Genomic DNA, 22,168 nt, shown 5'->3' on the forward strand with positions numbered 1-22,168 from the left:
AAGCCACACTATTTGTAAATGCACATTTACTTATTTAATTCCTCAGAGTGCTCGTCTTTTTCATTTAAAACTAAATATACATTACTAGGGAAAATTTAGGTTTTCATGAAGCTTATATTTACTTGTCATGTTTTTTATTGAGTTTTAATTTTGCTTTTGAGAAGCCCTTTGTTTTAAAAGTTGCCTATATAAATAAAATCATTTTTAATCATTTTATTTACATAAAAATATTAATACTACAACTTGAAGTTAGAGATAGATTTATATTCGTTTTTATTAGTGATTTTATGCATTTTAAATACCCGGTTTTGTCAGATGATTACATTGTTGCCACTGCCATCGTGCACTCTGTCCTCAGACTTCCATGAGATTTACTGAATAAGTGTGTAACTAAAACCAACTGAATAACCTACAGCTCCTCGAGGTAAGGTGTCAGGAAGACTGTATTGGACTTCACTGGAACCTTTAAATAATGCAAATGACCATTTTGAGCATCTTGCTGGGAGCAGCAGTGCTTTGCACTTCAGTTCAATGTCAGAAACGAGCAGGGAGGAAGCTGTGCGTGAGAGAAGACTTAAGCACCTCTGCGAAGGGCTTAAGTAGTACTCTGAATTGCAGTACTTATGCATAAGGTACCTAAAAAAAAATTACTTGGAAAAAAAAACCTCAACGTCAACCCTCACTCTGGGATCCATCACAGATATTCTAATAGAGCTTCCCCTTGACGGCCAATAATTCCCTCAGCAGTTTTTCCCCGTCGGAACGGAAAGCTGCTGCAGAGCAAACGGACATTCTGACAACCTGCTGCAGCTGTACCTGCGCTGAAAACGTAGCTTTTCACACATAATACCAATGTGACACTTCCTCTAGGCAAATAGCCACAAATCCATTTATAGAACGTAATCAGACAATGATATATTCCAGAGTCTGCAGTGGTCGCAGTGTGCATTAACACGACGCCTGAAAGTCAAGGAAACAATGAGAACTAAACAGGGTGATGAAAAGGCAGAGGTGCTGCGCATCTCTGGAACCTGGAGAAATGAATCACCCAGCAAGCCGCCCTGTACGGCTTCCATGAGGACAAATAGACTAAATCCAGCTATAATTAATCACTATTTGCATGGACTTTGCCATAATTCTTTTTTTTAAAGTGGTTTAACTAATGACAACAAGTGGAAATTAATGGCTTATTGCAGTAAATGAAAGAGTAGGGGTAATTGGTGAAATAAAAACTTTGCAGAAGACCCCCCAAAAAAGGATACAGCAATATAAGAGTGCTAAAATCCCACAATAATGCAAGTAAAACCAACATATCCGTCTACTCAGCACACTGGGAGTTTAATCCTAATGCAATTAGATAAGATATGCATGAAAGAGAACGCTTAAATTACAACCCCAGAAAAACTTGTACATTCTCTTTTAGCTAAACGGAAGCTGTGTGTTTTGGACAGATCCACTGTTCCCTATAAACTCCGTAATCCAGCAATCATACCGCATCAACATTTCCACTGAAGGCTCCACATAAAAAGTAACTGGCCTCATAAAAGCGGTGTCAAATACAGCCAACCTCTCATAAAAAGCACTGATGAAATTCTCAGACAAAACTATAAATGGCATCTGTAGAGAAACATAAAATACTGCACTTTATAGAGCAGAGCTGGACTGCTTTAGAGCATTTTTACAGTCGGAACCTGTGACACACATTTAACTGCTAATGGCGGCAACACAAATCCAGCCTTGAACATCAGAACCACGCACAAAACACGCGCATCCTAATCCTAATAATCGTAGGTTACATGCACTGTTCTGTTTTACCTGCTAACTTTTTGAAGACTGCCTGACTGGTCCTTCCCAAAATCTTTTTAACCTCCAGCTAGTTTCAGTTTACACAGTCTGAGAACACATTAACATCATCTGCTGATTTAAGTAGCTGATATCCAGATCAATTCTTCTTGTTCCACGCTGATCACTCTCTACGGTCCTTCTTTAAAAGCAGAAAAAGAAATATAAAGCAAATGATGAAAGCCTGCACACAAAGCCTAAACACTCTTACAAATGCATCAAAATTAGAAACCAGAGAGCTTCCAGTACCAAAGATGAGTTAGTAACAGATAGTGGATCTTCATCTGGAGATAAAAGGTCTGAAAGGTGGTGGTTTACTATATGCAGGATACACTTCCTTTAGCATTTTTTGCTAGTTGTTTGAAATATTTTGCATACATTCATATATTCTTACTAAATGATTTAATTAGCATGATGCTGAATCCACCATGTTTTGAGGGATTGGAAATAAACTAGAATCCACTCAGAACGACTGCTGTGAAAGGATATTTCTGTCTGCAATATTTTGTATTTGGCAGCATGGCTCTGTTCAGGGACCTCCTCACCTAATGCATTCTCTGCATGCACACAGAGAGCGGTGCAGAGCAGAGCAGGCTTCAGTGCAGCGCATGTGAAACTGATTAAGTCTGAACTGGAATGCAAGGAGGAGGTGGGGTTGCAAAGCGGCTTGCAGCTGAGCAACAACTGTGGCTAAAGGGGCTTAAACAGCCGGCCCTACGTGAACTAGCCAATTAGCTGTTGTATGAGAGTGAGACCCGTTTAAAACTGATCTGCCAGGATTGCTGCTGAGCTCCAAGTTTTGACCTGCTTGAACTAACTGTGCTCGAGTTAAGACAAAAGGCTGTTCATAATAAGATGTTCTGCACTCCCAGTCCATCCTCAGCCAGACCCACATACCCTCACTTTACAGTTTCTACAAAGGGCCATTAAAAAGGTTCCTGGATTTGGAGAAAACACTGATTTTTGATAGTAATCGTGACGTTCATAGCTGTCGAACTCCAGGCTATATAAATAGAGAGAAATTGGAACTATTCTAATAACCTGACTGTTTGTTGGTTTATTTAAAAATCCAGTTTGTCTACAAGAAAGAATCCAATAAGAAATAAGGTAGTAACACTGGAAACAAACTTGTTATTTCCAAACAAAAAAGAAAAATGAAAGCTATTAAAAATGCTCCTGTTTTAATTGTGATGCTAATGTAATTTGCACAGCGGATCGATGCAGATATTACATACTTTGCTGAGACTCCGCTGCAGATGTTGCTTCAGCTGGCTGTTCGGTGTCGTTAGTGGGTGTTAATATTTAGCAACAACTAATCTTCAGGTAATAAGTGATTATTTCATGCGAGTGTTTAAATATAGAAATGCATAAATCTCCACCTAGTAAACAACGACTCTAGGTGTAAACTCACAGCTGAAGGTGGGCGAAGAATCATTTACTGTGTATTAATGGAGTAAACTGCCCCTGAAGAGAAGCACGGAGCTTTTTTATTGAAGCACTTTTCTGAGCTTTAAAAAAAAAAAGCACCGGTCTGTCTTTTTCTCGGGCTGATTAGAAGGTTTGGTACACAGCCACGTCCTTTCAACACACTGTTTCATTTTGTTTTGTGACTGGTTGCTGATTAGTTGGATGTAATTGGATTTTTTTCTTTTGTTCCTGGCTCTTTTCTTTTTCTGTTCCTGTCTCTTCAAAGTCCTTTGAGACTTGCGTGTGATAAACGGCCATGGAGATAAATGACCTTGAACTTTAACTTGAACTTTGTCTGCCTCTCTGTCTCTCTTCTGCCTCCCCCCCCCTCCCCCCTTTCTCTCACTCCATCTTGCTCGTTCTCATTTACATGGCCCGGGCTGCAGAGCGATCCAGCTCGGCAAAGACGTTGAGAAGACCCATGCAAATAAGTGTGAAATTACAGTGTAATCAGACATGTAAATCATAGCAGTTCTCAAACTGGTGCGTCGTGTTATTGTACTTGTTTATAAAACGCTGCGTGGGGGTGACGGGTGAGGTTTAGGTAGAAGGAGGGAGAGAGAGAACGTGCAAGAAAAGACAATAAAAGAAGTGTTTGACAAGGAGGAGGCTATGAAAAACATCCAAAACGCTTTGATTCTTTATTCAGAACTGAACTCATTTTTCCTGTTGGATTCAGATTTAAAATTTATACCATGATCAAAATTGCTCAGCAATGCGAGTCTTCGGGCGCAGAGGCTTTCCGCCTATTCTTTGATGAGGAGAAAGCAGAGGATGGAGAGAAGGAGTCTAATGAGACAGAGGGATGAACGCACAGCTTTGTTCACAAGACTGCAGCTACAGGGCTTCAGAGTAAAGGTGAAAAGCACTGAAGAGGACATTGTTTTGGCACAACTGGAGGACACAAAGCTAAAGCTAAATTGTTGCTCTTGCTTTTAGAAATGTTTTATTAAAGAAAATGTCATTTAACAGCATAGAGCGCACAATGCAAGCTCAAGCCTTCAGATCACAGGTGAGCTTTTGTCACATCTTCCCTTTGTGAAGGGTCAAAAATGTTGGTCCTCGCTGAACTTTCTGCTTTGGTGCTAAATCCTGTTTCGTACTTGCATCAGCTGTGACAACCTGTAAAATCATGGGTGTATTAAGTGATCTGATCCCCACTGAGGCAACGTAGTAGTAAAACTGTGCGTGCTAATGTGTGCTTATACACGTCAGAAAGAGGTGATCAACATGAATCCGGTTTCTAAATTTAATTGCACTGTGATGCACAGCACAGTGTGACACACTTTAGATGTTTGGTTTATCATCATCACACGGTAGCATCACCGAGGTGTCTAATCTCTTCCAAAATCCATCCGGCAACACGACAACAAGCCAACAAACACAGCCAGTCTTAAGGAACCATCTTCAGCCACAAGAAGAAGAAAGAGTCCTGCAACAGATGGTATGGCCCCCACAGAGCCCTGTTCTCGACATCACCGAGTCCGTCTGGGACTACATGAAGAGACACAAACAACCGCGACCGTCTAAATCCACACAAGGACTGCGGCGTGCTCCCCAGGTTTCTTCAAATAACCTGCCGTCCCAGAGCCTTGAAGCTATTTTAAATGCTGGCGGCAAATCTCAAAATATCAACAAAGCATATTGCAATAAAGAAGTTGGGAACTTTCCCATAATAGGGATGCTACTACTGTTAAATCAGTGTGACAAAATCTCCGATACCACCCCGTAACACTAGCATTGCACTGGCAACAACGGTCTGCGTGCGCCGTACGCCAGCCACGGCCCGATATAGCTCGCACGCCTGTGTGGATGCAAGGCTTAAAATTACATTTAGAGGCCATATTGTTTCATTCGGGTGACACACACGCACGAGACGCACTTTCAGATTCAGTTTCACACTGTCGCCAGAGTCTCCTGTTGATACCGCAAGCTGTAAGAGAACATATCATCCCGAGTGTGTGAGCGCTTGTATATACACGTGCGAGCGTGTCAGCATATGCATGTCGACAAGCCGGGGAGGAGTGAGAAAGCAAAGCACGAGAGGAGCAGCGAGACGAGGGATCAGGATTTTGGCTCAAATACAATCTGTGGAGGAGTCACTCAATGAGCTGACAGCCGTCAGTGAATCCTGGTGGGGAGAGGGCTGAGCCACTGTGGTCAAACACACACACGCACACAAACACAAACACAGAGAGACTCCATCAGCACCGGGAAGCTCAAACAGACAGATGGGCTAATTCGTGACTGACTGTGTGTTATGAAACATTATCTCTGTGTCAGTGAAATCAAAATAACATTTTGGGTGTAAACGCGGATCTTGTAACTGCCAACAGAACACCACATGGCTGTGATAGATGCATATGGACCGTGATGCACGGCCTCGGAAAAATGTTTTGTTGCTAAACTGCTGCAAACGCTGTTTATTGAGTCATCTGGGGTGAACCGCATGCAGCCGTATACGTTTGCCAATGGCATCCCACCTGCCGCTGCCAAATTAAGCCATCGAATCAATTTCAAGAGTCTGCAGGAAAATGAAGGCCATTATAGGCATTGAATTTTATTTGCTCTCTATTCAAAATTAAAGGCTATTGACAGACGGCTTTGTTTTGTTCTCTCTCAGCCACTCCACGGTGAGAGCGTGGACAGGTGGTTGTGGCTGCATTTTAATGGCCTGCCCCTTTAACGGCCGGCTACAGAGCCACTTTATAATCCCCATCGCCGGGGATTTGTGTATGCAGGGAGTGTATTGTAGCTAACTGAACCTGGCTCGCCGCTCTCCGCGGATGTTTTGTTGTCAAATAATGGGAGAGTGATGGGGTCCTACCCCGCTGTGAGCCACCGCAAAGATTAGACAGATCTTCACACTGGACGATTGGTGAAATTTATCACTGTCACCGGGTGCCAATCCACGCTGCATTTTTACCCCCTCCCCTGCCTTCCCCTCTCCTCTCCTCTCTCTCTCCTGCCGCCCACACCCACGCTGTTTGTGGTGGTTTCTCATTTGGAACCTGCAAACCAGTTGTCATGTGTACTTTCCACTCCGATAGTGATAGCTTTAAGCAGCGCCTCAAAAAAAAAAAATCACCCTCTGCTTCACGGTCTTCGCACAAATGCTCATCGCGTTCACCGACCGGTGTGCATGGGAAATTTTAGGAGATGCCAGTGATTTGTGTTGGGATGGATGTGTGTGACATCCCTGAGCGAGTGATGAATTTGAAAGGGGAAAAAACCTGACGCGCTTGATTTTCCTGAATTTTTAATTTAAAGCTAAAATGTTGACTTCTGTAAATTTCAGCTGGTTAGCAACGCCCTTCAGCCTGTGAAAGAGCTGCCCTTCAACCATAGGAGACATATAGAGGTGTATATAGTTATATAAGCAAGCTCAATACCTTTTGAAATTTATGAGCCAGCTGACGTAACGCTCAAGGATACGAAGCTTTTAAAATACCTCGTTTAGCCACCGTGCAGCTGTATGTTATTATGCATATGTGTGCAAACTGGCTGCTAGAGAGGCATCGAGCAGAAAAGGGGATTTCGCCTTCCTTTAGTCAGTTGAGAGGCCACGTTTCCCAGCCAGCAGATTTTGATCCCCTTTGAAGCGCTAGTGGAATTAGCATGCAGAAGAGAGCGCTGAAAGGTGCTCCGGCCCTTAACTCAATCTCTCTCGCTCTCGCTCTGCCTCTCCTCTTCCTCAGGTAAAAGTAATGGATTGTAGCTGACTCTGGCCTCAGCCCTGTCCCGTCACGCCTGCTAGCCAGCCAGCTAGCCGGCCAGGCGGGAGGGCAGCGCTGCGGGCTCTGTTATTTAGCATCCATTCCTCCACAGTCACACTTGCTAACTCTGAGGCCAACTGTCCAAGCACACCGGGCCTCGAGGATGCCAGCGCTGCCTTAACTGAGAGGTGACACCCCCCTCCACGTTCTTTAACAGATTGCCACCCTGGGCCAGCCTGTCTGAATACCAATGAATTAAAAAAAAACCCTCCTTACTGCGGCAGTGAACAGGAAGAGCAAGATAAAATATAATAAACACAATAAAAGGAACATCTGGTTAAAATTTCTTGTGAGTATCTTATTTTTCCCCAAACATCTGCTAATCAATATTACAGACACTCACACAGAAAACAAAATAAACAGGCCTGCAAGCATTACTGTCACAAATTATTCTCTCCATTTCTGATAAATCAAGCAAAATCCATAAAGTAATTTTTGCTTAACATTATGTGAATTATAGAAAGGCACCAAATTACTGTCACATCTGAGTGTGAAACCACTGAAAAACCAATAAAAGACACAATGTTTAATGTGTTATCCACATCTGCTTAATACTGTTTAAGAATCAAATTTCTGTTGTTTCCAGTGATAAACTTCCAGACTCTTCCAATGAGTCCTCCTCTAGACCAGCGGTCCCCAATCCCCGGGCCACGGACCGGTCCGTGAGACGTTTGGTACCGGGCCACGAGAGTTGAGGCTCGGGTGTGAAATTTATGGTTTTCAGGGTTTTTATGGTTAACTCGGTTTCCCTGGGTCTTTTCCCGTGTTGTAGTTGTGCATCTTATTTTGAAAGGAATATTTACGCGTTACCATGTGCTATATTTGGTCGACCACTGGGCGAATTATGTTGCACAGACCTGGAGGCATTCATCCTCAGCTCTAAAACAGGCATTTTTCTCACAACCAGATAAAATACTACTTGGTTAGGGTTAGTAAAAGATCACTGTTCGGATTAATATCCATATTTTCCACCAGAGACTTTACATGCACTTCCTCACATGACCTCTAGATGCCTCTGCTCTTAATCTGGGTTCCTCTGTTTATCACCGATCACGATTGATGATAACGGTCTACTGAGCCGGCTGCTAAGAAGAGAAGGGCGCCTATTGGTGATATGTATGGGAGTGATAACAAGCGATAACAGCCATTCAATGGGCTGATAACATCGGCTATGGATGCTGAAGCAGGCAACTGTTTTCAGCAAACAAACTGATAAACCCAGTGCATACCACCTATCCAACACCAAACAGCAGGCAAACGAAGCAATTATAGCCAGTAAAGGAAAACTAAATGCCCTCGTGTTTCTTTCAGGTGTTTGTAGAGCAGAGAAACCTAAAAGAGAGCCGGCGCTAAAACGAGAGACAACAATAGACACAGAAATGACCCCAGTGGGATGATGAAGGTGCTGCGTTTGCAGCATGTATGTAGGGGCAATGTTTTCTATCATTACCACCATAAACTCTCATATGATATTAAGTGTAACATTTTTTAAAAATCATACTTTAACATAGCTTTAATAAGCTATAATGAAATAAACACATTAACCTGCATATTCTGAGACATACAGGACATGCATAATGTGCCCTGACAGTCACCTAGTTGATGGGTATGTAAATGCTGAAGTAAGTAGCTGTGAGAGGGAAAGTCGGAGGGAATGTTGATGCACAATCAGTGCAGGAGATCTTCCCTGAACTGACAGCTGTCTGTGAATCCTGGTGGGAAGAAGCCTGAGCCACTGCGCTTAATGAATGTGCGCTGCCATCAACTCAGAATCTCGACCACAACAGGCGAGCCTGCGTACACATCGACACGACATTAGCAAAAAATGTTTAAAAAAAACCCGTCTATTAGAAAAAAAAAAAGGTCTTTGGAGTAAATCAAAACTACAAATGCTGCTCGCAGTGGTGAGTCATATTAGGTTGAGTGCGAGTGAGCTATAAAGGAAAGTCAGCTATAAAAGAAGCCGGGAAACCAGCACTTGTGTGACTTTTCCAACACAAAGAGGACAAATCATCTGTGCCCACGTTACATGTGCATCAGTCAAGAAAAACTGCTAAATGATTTAATATCTCAGGAGATATGAGTGTGGAAAGGAAAACAGCATCTGCTGAACGCAAGCAGAATCAACAAAGAGGAAGAGCAGACGCACGCTGGAACTCGCCAACACGTGATGCTATTTACCGTGCATCAGTTGGCTGTCAAACGCCGTGAATTGGAATGACAATTATAATTATAACATGACCCTGCTGGAGTTTTCGACAATATTTACACGGCCTTAGTGCGTTTTATACGAGCCAGGCCGCCGGATCTGACTTTTCCCGCGTAGCAGAGCTGCTCGGCGAGCACACGGTTAAATCGTAGCTGCATATTAAAGCAAGTAAAGCAATTTGAGCGCGTTTCACGGCGGGGAGGCATTGAGAAAACACAAATGGCAGGTTTTCTTTAAAATTGTCTATCATAATTTGTGTCTCTCATAACATTTTCTTTAGCATCCAGAGTCAACGTGTAATGCCAGGAAGCTTTGGATAGGTTTTGACAGCCTCTGCGTGAACACCACATTCAAGTTTAAGTGCATTTTTTTAACCTATCATTCGCCAACTTACCTTGGACTAGATGTGACTGAAATACAGCAAGTATAACGTGCCATTTCCTCCCTAAATAAAACACCTGTTTTCCCTAAACCAACTCCAGTGTGGTGAAGTGAAGCAAGAAGCATCGCCGCTCACTTAAGGTGACAAACAAAAGCACAGTCCATTAGAAACAGCTCGCAGAGACAATACGGCTACATTAACAAATACAATCATGGCGAACAGCACGCGCATTTTTCATTTCTCCTGCCATTGCTTCGTAAGGCCGCGGTCACACCGCTGCAGCGATATTGCCAGACAAAATGAGTCTGAAGAGCTGGCTACGTGTATCTGCCTTCCACGCTACCTTAACTTCTGTTCTGCCTCCTCACTGGCAGGAGAATTAAACCACAGCGTGCAGTAATGGCAAAAGTGAAAACCGTCCTCATTAGATGTGATAATAAGCTGTGTGGCAAAACCGCGTTCGCAAAAATTGCAGTACATGTGTCGTTTAACATGATGTATTAGTTCAGGTTGCAGTTTGTCTTTGCGAGCTATTTTTAATGGATTTCTGCAGCCTAGGACATCCGGAAGGGAATGTGCATTAGAAGAGACAAAATGAGCTCTGAACTGGGACATTAGTGGGTTTAGATGTTTCCTGGGTAATAATGGCAAGAGAAAAACAAAATGCATCATCTCGTAAACAACAGGAAGTGAGTTCTGCATTAAAAAAAGGAAGGGGAAAAAAATCGCTGGCCCGGCATCTTTAGGCTCGTAGATACAGGGAGGAGGTGTACGTAATCTCTGTTTGATGGATGTACAGAGAAGTCATGACACCGCCCCTCCGACCCCACCTCCACTTGGAATGAGTGTTGCAGTATAAACTTTCCCACTGAACAAAATCTGTCACAGAGCCATCCAAGGTCTTTTTTCCCTTTAAAGTGCCCGATATGCAGCAGCAATGACAGTCATCTCAGAATGTCATCTAAGCGAACAATTAACAGAGCAGCAAAAATGTGAGGTCAGATATAATTAACATATGTGCTGCTCAGCTATAATTGCTGAAGTCTAAAGCAAGTAATTAAATCAAACAATGAGTGAGTTCTTTCTCTAAAAAAAAAAAAAAAAAAAGGAGGAGGGGGAGGGGTTGCACGCGGACGCCGGTACACCGTGCTCCTCTCCGACACACCGCCCCTGGGACCATCCCTGCATATTCGCCGCGCCGCTAAAAGACAAAGCTTGTGATGCTGCGTGCACTCGGAGGAGAAATGACGCTCATTCCCAATAGCCAGCAGAGATCCCTCATCTCTTCAGTCACATGCTTAAGATGCACCTAATTGACGGCGGCGAGATCCGCTCATTATGATACATGCATCGGGCTGGCCTGTCAGACAAAAGGAGGTGGAAGGGAGCGGCATTAAGCGAGTGGCAGGAGCATTATCAGTCTATATTTCACAGGTGTCAGCGGGGACTTGTCCCCGTTTCGTCCTCTGGGTGTCATTTATTAAATGAAGGAATGAAAGGGATGTTTAAGGTAGAAATACAGGCCTGCCCGGACGAGGGATTATACACTGTTAGGGGGAGAAAAATTGCATTTGAACCCCAGATACAAAATCAGGCCTCCGGGGAATTTAATTATTGACCTAACAGCAATTTAAGATCACATGCAGCCCGCATGCTTTAGGTGCAGAACAGTTTTGTAGGCTAAGGGCTCCTTCAGAGTATAATGCATAAAAGTAAGATTTAGCACAGAGTTAAAATAATTTTCTTTGGAAATGCAACAGTCCGATATGCTTCCTCTCCTGTGCCTTCACACTGAGGTCAGTGATTCCATAGTTTGTGTTTATTGTGCAACTGATACTTTGTTTCTATGCCTTCTTTTGATCTTGGCTAAAGTGATCATATTTCCTTTGACTGACTGATTTTTACAACACATACACACATTTATTTAAGTGGACATATTTTACTTTTTCTTGTTTTATTTTTTTAGGTTGCACATGCACAAACACACGTCGGGTATTCATATCTTGTGGGGACATCTAATTGACACAATCCCTAGCCCCTTAACCCTAGCCATCAAAAATGAATGCCTAACCCTCATCCTAAACCTAACCACAACCCAACTCTAACCCATAAGGGCTGTTGGTCCACACAAGTACAGTAAACTTCCAATTTTTGGTCCCCACAAAGATATGAATACACACTCAGACATACACACACACACACACATATATTATTAGCTCCCCTATGAAAACTTCATTTCCAAACATCCTAGTTTAATTTTGGATGCTTGCATTATTTTAGGACTGATACTGCTGGCTGGCCTTCACGCTCTCCTGACCTAAATCCAGCAGAGCCCCTCTGGGACATTATGTTTTAGTTCATCCGACACCACCAGGTTGCACCTCAGCCTGTCCAGGAGCTCAGCGATGCCCTGGTCCAGATCTGGGAGGAGATCCCCGAGGACACCATCCGCCCCGACATCGTTAGACATGCATACAAGCACGTGGCGGCTATACTAATATATATATATATATATATGTACTGTAACAATGGATGCTGATGTTAGCCATCACCAAAATTTAAACAGGAGGTCAGGATTTCAAACATGCTTTCTACTTGTGCTCCGTCTGATATCACTGAGAGTGTAACATGGTCATCTCAGACACACAGCAAGAGAACTGGTATTATTAAGAACTTCACAGGGGTTTATCTTATGAAGTAAATGTTAACTCAATAGTTTAGTTCACTATAGCATAATGGCACCACGTGAGCTTCAACTGGTACCCTACATGTGACAGGATAGCTATTCTTAGTCTTCAGGATGCTGACTAAATGGTGCTAGAGCATCCATTAATGTTCCCTGTTGCTAATGGTATAATTCCTGGTGATATAAAAGTGTATTTGGCTTCATGTAATGCATGCAGGGGCAATGAATACTTTCTGTGGGAGGGGGTGAATTTAAGAGAGATGAGCGTGAGCTTTCTTTAAATGCCTGTGTCACAAAAGTGAGAAACACCAGATATCAGACAGACCAAATTTAGTTATTTTTATATGTTGTCACATCAAGAATCTTTAGCATTCTCGCTTTGTGGCAGTAGAAGTAGAAAACAGATTGAAAATTGCACATTTCCATTCATAAAATTCAGGAACTAGGAGTCTCCAGTCAACCTGCCTTGTATATCCTCTGACTGTGAGAGGAAACCCAGGCGTGAAGAGAGTGTACAGCCTCCACGCTGGGAGGGGGAGTCCTTTCAGAGGATTTGTTTCTGTCAAATGAAGAAGGGGCTGGCAACTTTTGACATTATGTTCCCAGCAGACCAAGGATGAGGTCAGAAGCAGAACATCATCTTTTTTTTTCCTTTTTCAGTGGTAAAACTCAGCTGCAGAGTGCCTTTTTACACCACGTCTTCTTTTCATAATAAACCAATATGCTTTCAACCTGTGTGACCCAGGGACCGAGGCCTTCCCGAGCAATTTCAAAACACTTTGCGTGTGCTCTGTTCTTGACATTTAAAACCATATGAAAATGAAAATGGATCCCAATTAGAGCCGCAGGAAGAACGAGGCCCTCTTGGTTCTCTTAGTAACTAGACGGTTTAAACATTTCCCCCCACCAAATGCCTTGAAAATTGACCTTCTCGTTCTGCGAGTGGCGATAAAAGCAGCCTGTGGTGGCCTCAGATCAAGCTATTTTGATAGTCATCTGTGAGGATGAAAATGTAAGAGTAAAAATAAGGGAGCGTAATCGCACGGCGTATAGCTGCAGAGGCAGCACCTTGAATTTAATGTTCCACATACTCCCAATAAAGTAACATGACATTAACCACTAGGTATTAATGTAAATCACAGGAGTGGGAGACAGTAATAGCCACTTTAGGACAGGTGATTATTATTGAGGCGATTGTCGGAGGTTTGACACACGTACTGAATAAAGTCTAAAAATATAGAAGCAATATGCCTCCATCCTACAGGGTTACTGACACAAACACACAGCGGTGCTGTAACAGGCTAATGCGAAAGGCGCATAAGAAAAGTCTGCTATATTTAAACTTGAGCGCGCCGAGGCAAGGGAGTCGGCCGGATCACCTGTTGAAGAGCATTCATTTGAGCAGGGGAACAAAGGTCAGCATCCTTGCTGGAGCTTTGATTGGCAGGCGGGGGAGCTTGATGCCCACAGCAGCGGCCCAGCGGAGCAGCCAACGGTGGCGTGTGGCTTGGCTGGGCCACATTTCTGACTCAATGCTGACTAACTGAGTGTGTCTGCTGACAGTGTGTCTGACTGATAGGATCACCCCGGGAGGCTCTTCCAGGCCCTTTACAAAGTGTCTCTGATAGGCCAGGCCCGTAGCACTGCCGCGAGGGCCCGCCGACAAATTAAATTTAAGCCCTGCTAATGCATAGCGTAATCATAGAGTGAGGTGGTGATAAATTTTTCAGCGGGGTTACCATGGGCGCAGCAGAGGAAGAGTTCGCTGCAGAATCCGAGATGGGAGGAAGGGGAGGAGAGGCTACAGAAGCAGAGGGAAAAATAGCCGAGTGTGACCTCAGCTCCGTGCTGAAAATCCTACGCTCGGAAGCCAAGGACTCGTATGAAAGAACAACAATAACACACCATTATGAGATGTAACATTTTGCGACGACCTGCGTTTCCAGGGGGAAATTTGAAAGAAAAGCAATTTCACATTAAACTATCTGACACAGTGCAGGTCTGTGGAGTGGAAGGCGAGGGGAGGGGAGGGAGATAGAGAGGAGTGTGCGTGTGTGTGTGTGTGTGTGTGTGAATGGTTGGCGGATGGGGGGGGGGGTGCGGGCGGCGGGGATGTTCAGGAGCTTCCTAACATGCCATTGGCCAACTGGAGCGAGACACACACATCCCCTCCGCCGAGTTAAAAGGGATGGAGTGGATGAAATTTCAAAGCCTCCCCTGCAGACACACGCTCTGCTTTGCACACATCAGCACTGAGATGTTCAAATATTCGACTCTGTCGTTCCAGCCTGGTTCCCTCTCCCGTACGCTAGTATCAGCCATGGTTCTGCTGTGATTAATGAGAAAGCCAAACTCAAAGAAAATGGCTCCACATGCATGTGTGTGTGCGCACGGGAAAATTCTTTCAAGACATCCAAAAGTCAAAAGCCTTTTTTCTTCTCATAATGCTAAAAACTGTCCCTAATTAAAAACGGCGTCTCTGAGTCATATATTTCCCATGATTACTTGCTGCGGGCGGTACGAGAAAGTGAAAGTCACCGAGATAAGAAGGGAAGTGGAAGACATTCACCTATTAAACTCATTCACTTATTATGGCCAACAATGCTTTTCCTATTAGCCAGCACGCTGACAATGTTATAAGACACATTCCTGAAACGTACCGCAAAGAGTAACTGTGTTGCCCTTGTACAGACAATACAGAGCCCTCAGAGCTGGAGCGCGTTCGCTTCTCCCTCCTCCGCTTTTATTTCCCTGACTCGACGGCTTTGATTTGACCAGCCGTCTCCTTTTCTTTACGAGCATCTCTCACGCCGAACATCTGTGCGGCCACCGTTGCGCCAGTCGGTGCTATAAAACTAATTAGATTCTAACACACTAAATCAAGTCACAACTCCAAGAGCTCCTCTTTTTTTGTTGTTGTTGTTTTTCTTTGTTTTGTTTTTTTCCCCGTCTTTTTATGATGGCAACATCTTTGTTGCTAAGCAGTAGTTGCTGTGGTGATTTTGCACTGCACTTCCCAGAGATCACAAGTCACTCAAAGAGTGCGGCCGGTACAGTGACGTCTTCCGTGAACGGTGAATTAGATGATGTAACTTGAAACCTTCACACCTAGTTATTCTATTTTTTTCTTACTTGTGTACACTTGAACTCCATGGACTCCCTCGCTTTGGTTTGCCCTATCATATGACAGCTGGTGACCAAAGTGGTAACATCCTTGCTCTTGAGGCTCAGTTATAATTCAATATTCAAACCACAGATGGTCTAATAAGCTTCAGTATTGTTGGTGGAATGAGATTGCTGCACACTTTCTTTTTTAAAGTCAAATTTAAAACCTTTTAAAAGCCTAAACAAAGAGAAGTGAAAAGCATTTCCACACAGCAACATTACCAAATCAACAAATGCTTTATCTTTTTGAATGTATCTAAAAGCTCAGAGTCAGAAAACATCTTAAAAATACAGATTGTGTGCAAAAAAAAAAAACCCCACAAAGCAGTTTAGCGGCTGCTGCAAAGAATTACTGAAAGATTCGGTTTAACAGAACTCATCAATACGTCCAATTTTACCAGTCAGCGTACCAGCAGGAGATGACGGTGTACTAGCAGCAGGCATGAAAGAATCCATTGGCGCCTTATCTTTTTTTAATACTAGCATAGTGTGCTCTTCTGGTTTCATATGGGACTTGATTGTTCAGGAACTCATTGTCCCAAGTTTCAAACTTTTTTTTTTTTGCCTCAAAATTGCTCATTCGACTTTCAGGATATTCTTGGTATTTTTCATCTCAGAGCCAAATATCTCCAAACTTGTATTTGAAAGCTTATTTTTCTTCCTTTCATGGTTTGTGTGATACCCTCAGTGAATGTGAGATGAAGCGTTTAAGCACATAATTTAAAAAAGGGCATCAATATAAGATAGCTGCAAATATAGAATGTGATCATCTCAAAATATAAGACTTCAAGGGTGAAAATAAAACATTTAAAACATTTAATGCCCTTAAATTTTATAATTGACATGCATTTCTCTTTAAAGATGAAGATTGAAATGTCGTGATTGTAATTTTGTCCCAGCCATTCGAGTGTCCCACCAAATGCTAAAGTCCCACCAGGAAAACAACAGACCGCAGGATGACCAAAGTTACTGTGACGGCGTGCAATGAACCTGCCATTTCACTGCCACTGAACTAGCTGCGAGCAAGTCTGCGAGCACTCGTCAGTCGATGTTTTCAGTGTGACTTTGGTTCATCGAGACATCGATAAAAGATCAATAAGACGAACTCACGCCTTTACCACTCTGCTATTAGTTTGTGACTGGATGGACTCAAGTTGGCAGTTGCAATCAATGATAATATGACACGTAAATTATAAGTTGGAGAAAATTGCAAATCTGCACGTGTAATTTTAGAGACAGGAAAGAGAAATTTCTTCACAAATGGTGACAAATGGTAGTTTCTGCACTGAGGTAAGCATGCTTTCATATAGAAACATAACCAGTTGAGTCGAGTCCCTGTTGCATGTGTCGCAGACCGACTGCAACATGTTGGCAGTCTGTCTGCATTTATAAATTATATGCTAATCGTTTGGAAACCTTCACCAATCAGACTCAGAGTGACTCCTGCGAGTCGTTTGGAGTCGATCAATAACGGTTGCCAAGGTTGAGGCTGCTGCTAAACCATCACGTGCAATCATTGTGCAACCATTTTTTTTCCTGGTCACAAGAAGGTTGCCGTCCTATTTTTACTCTCGTGTGACTGAAGCATTAACTGAGCTCTCCATTTAGTCATGAGATCAGTATCTTACTAACAAAAGGATTAAAACTCTTAAAGTGGAAATGCTGTTCCCAGCCAAAGCTCAAAGAGCTTTCTTTACTCTCACACATACTCTAGATATTACTAGATTGAGTCAGTATGAATCATAGTTTCTAACATTATTTTATTTCTGGTTCTTATTTTTTTCTTTTTCAAACATGCATTTTGATTTGTTTTGGTCCGCTGGGTACTCGACTTTGGAGTAGAGTTAAAAATGATTTCAAGAGGGAGAACGAGGGATGTTCTGAACTGACGGCGAAAGCTCAAAGTAGTTCTCGGCGGTATAATTCCTCAAAACAATCGTCAGATAACATCTTTTACTGTATAACACACTACGTCATACGCCATGAGGCGGACACCAGGGAATGGCTCCCTGTCGTTTCTTCCTGACCAGAGATCCCAGAGATGAGAGTCGGGTTCACCTATTGACTGGTCTACCACCAGGTCTGCCCCTCCCCAGTTTCCTACTGGTATCTGCACTCAGACGCACCTCCATAATCACCGTCACCCTCGCTGAGTAATTACGGCGATTAATGCGCAGACAGAGCTCGCCTCTGGCTGTGGATACTCTATCAAGACACGCGTGATAATGGATGAGCGTGCATTCTTAATAGAGAATCCATAGCGCCTAAACCTGGAAAAACATGCGTATACTTTTTTGATTACCCACAATCCTCTTGGGGTAGATCATTTACCAGCCCAGAAACAAGAGAACGCGGTCAGGTTCTTTCGCCCTTGTCGTGGCGCTCTCGCTGACCTCTAAAAATGGACAACAAAGATCATATCACGAAACCAATACTAGCGCCAACAGCCTTTGCACAAATTGATTTACCCACCCAGAACTCACTCCCATCTCAATGAGGTGGCAGGATGCTCACAGCATATATCACTGTCACACAAGCACCCTCTAGTGAAATGTGATTTTTATCTTTATGAGCTTTTTCCCCTCCTTTTCGGTACAGCGTGTAGCGGCTTGTGATAAGTGATGAGAAATAAAGGCTTAGCGCATTACGTTAATACAGGTGCTCTCTGCGCATATGGGTGCTATCACACAGACAGAACGACACTGCTGCGGTCGCGCGCGTTCGAAAGCGGCTGGCGGGGCGGCAGGGGGTCGGTGCTATATGGCTCATAGATCACTAGCGTGTGGGTGAGAGTTGTCACCACAGCCAGCGCCTGGCTGCGAAGCACAACATAGTTTATGGCACACTCCTGCTAGACGTAAGCACGAATCGTGGCCCAGGCAACAATGAGGAAAAGCGCACTAAAAATAGATGATAAGCTTTTTTGCGCTCGCCCCAGAAACAATGGCTCCTTTTGATTTTTCATGCACTGAAACTGTCGAACAAAGGATAAAGGAAGCGGCGCGTAATGTCTGACTGGGCCTGTAGTAAAAGATCTGGATAAATACAGGCGAGAGGCCCCCGCTAACCTGAAACGCACCCTCGGTGAAAGCTGGAAAGACACGATAAACGTTGCACTTTCAAGTGTGTTAAATGCACTAAGATAGTCGGGGCTTTCTCTCTTTCCGACTGACAACCTCTGTTACACAGTTAATTACAGCCAACTGCAACACAGCGCAGTGTCAATTATCATGTGCTTTAGCTCTCTCCCAATGGATATTTTTACTGCCTGGGTTTCACTGCTAAAGTTTCTACCTTTTATTGCTATTCTGCCCAGGTCTCGAGGCTGAATTACATTCACCAGACAGAGCTGTAAAAACAGAAGGGATTTAAGGATTCAGATTGGTGGAGAGTAACCTAATCTTCCGTAATTGGGGGAATGGTTCTCATTTATATCAGCCTACTTTAGAAAGCAAGCTCATCGGCAGGCTGCTATCATCCCAGGCATTTTACTCCGACGATTCATTTTCATAAAGGCAGAGGAAAGGGAGGCCGGGCCGCCGCCGCTTTCGAACACGCATATTAAACCTAATCGCGATTAATCAGCGCGCTGCTTTGACTTTGCAGGTTGTGGGAATCAACATACACAGCAGAAATGTTGCACAGAGATCCTTCATGTGCTCGCTGGGTTTCGCCCGAGCCGCTGTGCTGCTGGAGTGCTGTGAAATAACACATTCTGGGCTGCGTTGTCTGAAAATGGAACTAAAATGGTAATCCTCTGCCAGGCAAAGCGTTCTCGCCTCGCCAGATGCTTAGTTCTGAAATTTGCCTAATTGCCACGCTCAGATCAATCCCTTTCACTCTGCCAAATGAATCTGCCAAAGTGTGTTCTGAGCGTTTTGTTGGCCCAATATGAGCTTTTTTTGCCTCGCAAAGATTGGTGTTTTCGTGACTTGCGGTGAAGGCCTCGGAGACTTTTTAGTATTGGTGACATATCTGCACAAGAGGAGCGTCCAACCCTGCTCACCCATGTGCCCATTAGCTATGGTGTTGCATTGAGGGCACAGGGCCCGTCTCGGCTCCATCACACACACACACACACACACACACACACACTCTTCATATGGCTCAGACACATGTCGTGGGCAGACTAAACGTGGCCCTCTGATCAAAGAGCAGCATGTACGGATGGACGCTGACTTCCTGACCCCCCCTCCCTGCACCCACACACACTGACTATCCTTTATTGTGTACAGTAGGCACAATCACTGCACTCTAAGCATGCACAGCTCTGTAGTAACGCGTTTTCCTCTTTAAAAAACTGAAACCCTGTCACAACTAATGGTACGTGGGCACAAACACTGAATTTTAAAAAAAAAATCCTACTCGTGCATCTGCTACTGTAGTCAGTAAAACTACGCTAAGTGCTTATGAGGCTATGAATGGCACACACATATGCTTAGCACATCTTGGACCAGGAGCAACATCCATCTACAATTCATCCCCCATCTGCACGGCATCACCAGAAAAATGACGGCGGCGCGATGCAAAAGTCCTCGCTCCACAACAAGAGCAACGTCGCTTAAAAAAAGAAAGAAGAAAGAGGAGAAGCGCATCTATCTGTGTGCGCGTGTAAATATGGAAAGTGACGGATGAATCAGAAGTTTAGTCAACAGAGAAAACCTTGGTTCCAGCTGCCCGGCTGTCTGATGAGCCACTCTATGCTTGTCAACAACATCCCCTATCATTCTCACACAACTATCTACTCACAAAACCAAGACCCGCCCCCTACATCCCTTCGGCAATTCCACCATCCTCCAGGAGAAACACCTCCGAAAGCAGAGCGGCTTGCTCGCAGCAGCGGCGGCAGAAATCCCTTTCCCTCCTCGTCTCTTTTTCCCCCCTCCCTCTCTGCCTTCTCCTCTCTTCTCCTCTCTCTGTATTTCTGTGCATGCCCTCTTTCATTCCTCTTTTTCTCCCTTCCCGCGCTGCTTCTCCTGCTGCTGCCGCCGCTGTGTTTGGCGCGACGGATGAAAACATAAAAGAGGCAAAGAATAAAAAGAAAGCGAAATAGACAAAACCGATGTTGGGAAGGCTGGAGAAGCCAAATTAGCATGAGAATACTCACAGTGTTGTTGCTGAAGGAGCGCGGGGATGGGAGCGCGGCACCGGTCCCTCCGTCAGATACAACCTGCACAAGATTGAAGAGGAGAAAAAAAAAGAAAACCGGGGCTGTGAGAGAGCGGCAAAGCGAGAGGGGAGAGGAGGAGGAGGAGGAGGAGGAGAGAAGAGCAGGACAAGGAGGAGGAGGAGAAGAAGAAGAGAGAGGAGGAGGGAGCTGAGCATCTAAGGCACGCACCAACAGGAGCCCAAATAAAGAAATAAAAGGATTCCTCGAGCTATGTGCGTGTGTTTGGGCAGCGATGCTGTGTTTGTGTGTGTTGTTATGAAAGGGGGCGGGGAAGCTGGTTGTCTTTGGGAAATATAAAAACACACACACACACACACACTCGCATGCGGGGTTGCACTTGGCCGCACAATCACATCTGACAGGTCTGATCTGTGGTCCACCTACCTCCTTATCGCTACCTCACTCTTCCACAGTACTCTGCTCTCTCTCTCTCTCTCTCTCTCACAAACACTAAATCTCACTCGCTCGCTCGCTCTCTCTGTTGCTCACACTGATGCCAGAGATTCGGCCGCTACAGGGGAGCTATCGCCCTCATCACTGTATGTTGCTGGAAGAGGGAGGGCACCGTCGGATCTCCCGCCCGCCCACGCCACCCGGCCCGACCCCTCCTCCCCTCCATCTCCACCTCCATCTCCACCTCCAATGTACAGAGAAAGAGAATGCTTCAATTGAATGAAAGCAATCCCAGTGGCATTGAGGCAATTATAGAGGCTGCTGGCACCGTTTTCTGCTTTTTTCGTCCTCCCCTCCTCTTTCTCGTTCCCTCCATCCTCTCCCGGGCTGGTGGAGAGTCTGTTTTCTCTCCCTTTTAGTTTCTCTCTGCTCCAGACATATGCCACTATTAATGTAGCTTCTGTCACTTCAGCTGTTTCGGTCAGATCACCTCCATCTCTGCTTCAACCTCCAAGGCCCAGGTAGAGTTGCCTCTCTCCCTGCCCGTCTGCACGGCTGCCAGATCCTTCCGAGCCCCCAAAAAGCTCCTGGAAACCGGACTCTTCACTCCACAAACCCGAGAGCGTAACTTAGTAACGGCACAGCGAAGAACAGAAACGCCCCAGGGAAAACTTTAATAACTATCTCTTAGGCTCCTCCTCGTGTGTTTCTGTCTTTCTCCTTGAAAAATCTCGCGCTACATATATCATCATCAAAAGAAGAGCTGTAAGTCAAACACCTCAGCCTCTAATCAGGTAGCTCTCCCTCTTTCCCCTCCACCCCCGCTCCGTGCATCCCCGCAGCCACTACTGCACTTTATCTCCCCTCAATTAACATCTTCTGAGCGAGCCTCTATTATCTTAACCACACAGTGCAGAGAGGTCCTCCGAGGAGACACCGTGGAGGACGGCTGAGCTGTGGACAGAGGGCTCCCAGCCCTGCTGCTGCCGCCGCTTCAATTCGCAGGCCTAATTAAAGCCAGAGTCAGACATGACAAACTGCGAGCGGAGGTGCAACAGAAACAAACACAGTCAGAGGC

General features: G+C 44.5%; 1 protein-coding gene across 1 annotated transcript in view; it reads right to left on the minus strand.

The window, feature by feature from the left end:
- Positions 1 to 21,673, minus strand: part of LOC116314305 (RNA binding protein fox-1 homolog 3-like) — a 254,196-nt gene extending 232,523 nt beyond the window's left edge. The window contains exons 1-2 of the mRNA XM_039611446.1: positions 21,581 to 21,673; positions 20,635 to 20,697 (exon numbers count right to left, since the gene is read on the minus strand). Coding sequence (XP_039467380.1) covers positions 20,635 to 20,697; positions 21,581 to 21,586 — 69 coding nt within the window. The 5' untranslated portion in view covers positions 21,587 to 21,673. The remainder of the gene's footprint in view (positions 1 to 20,634; positions 20,698 to 21,580) is intronic.
- Positions 21,674 to 22,168: the final 495 nt, after the last annotated feature.

Source organism: Oreochromis aureus, linkage group 4 (assembly GCF_013358895.1).
Source record: "Oreochromis aureus strain Israel breed Guangdong linkage group 4, ZZ_aureus, whole genome shotgun sequence".
Lineage (NCBI taxonomy): Eukaryota > Metazoa > Chordata > Actinopteri > Cichliformes > Cichlidae > Oreochromis > Oreochromis aureus.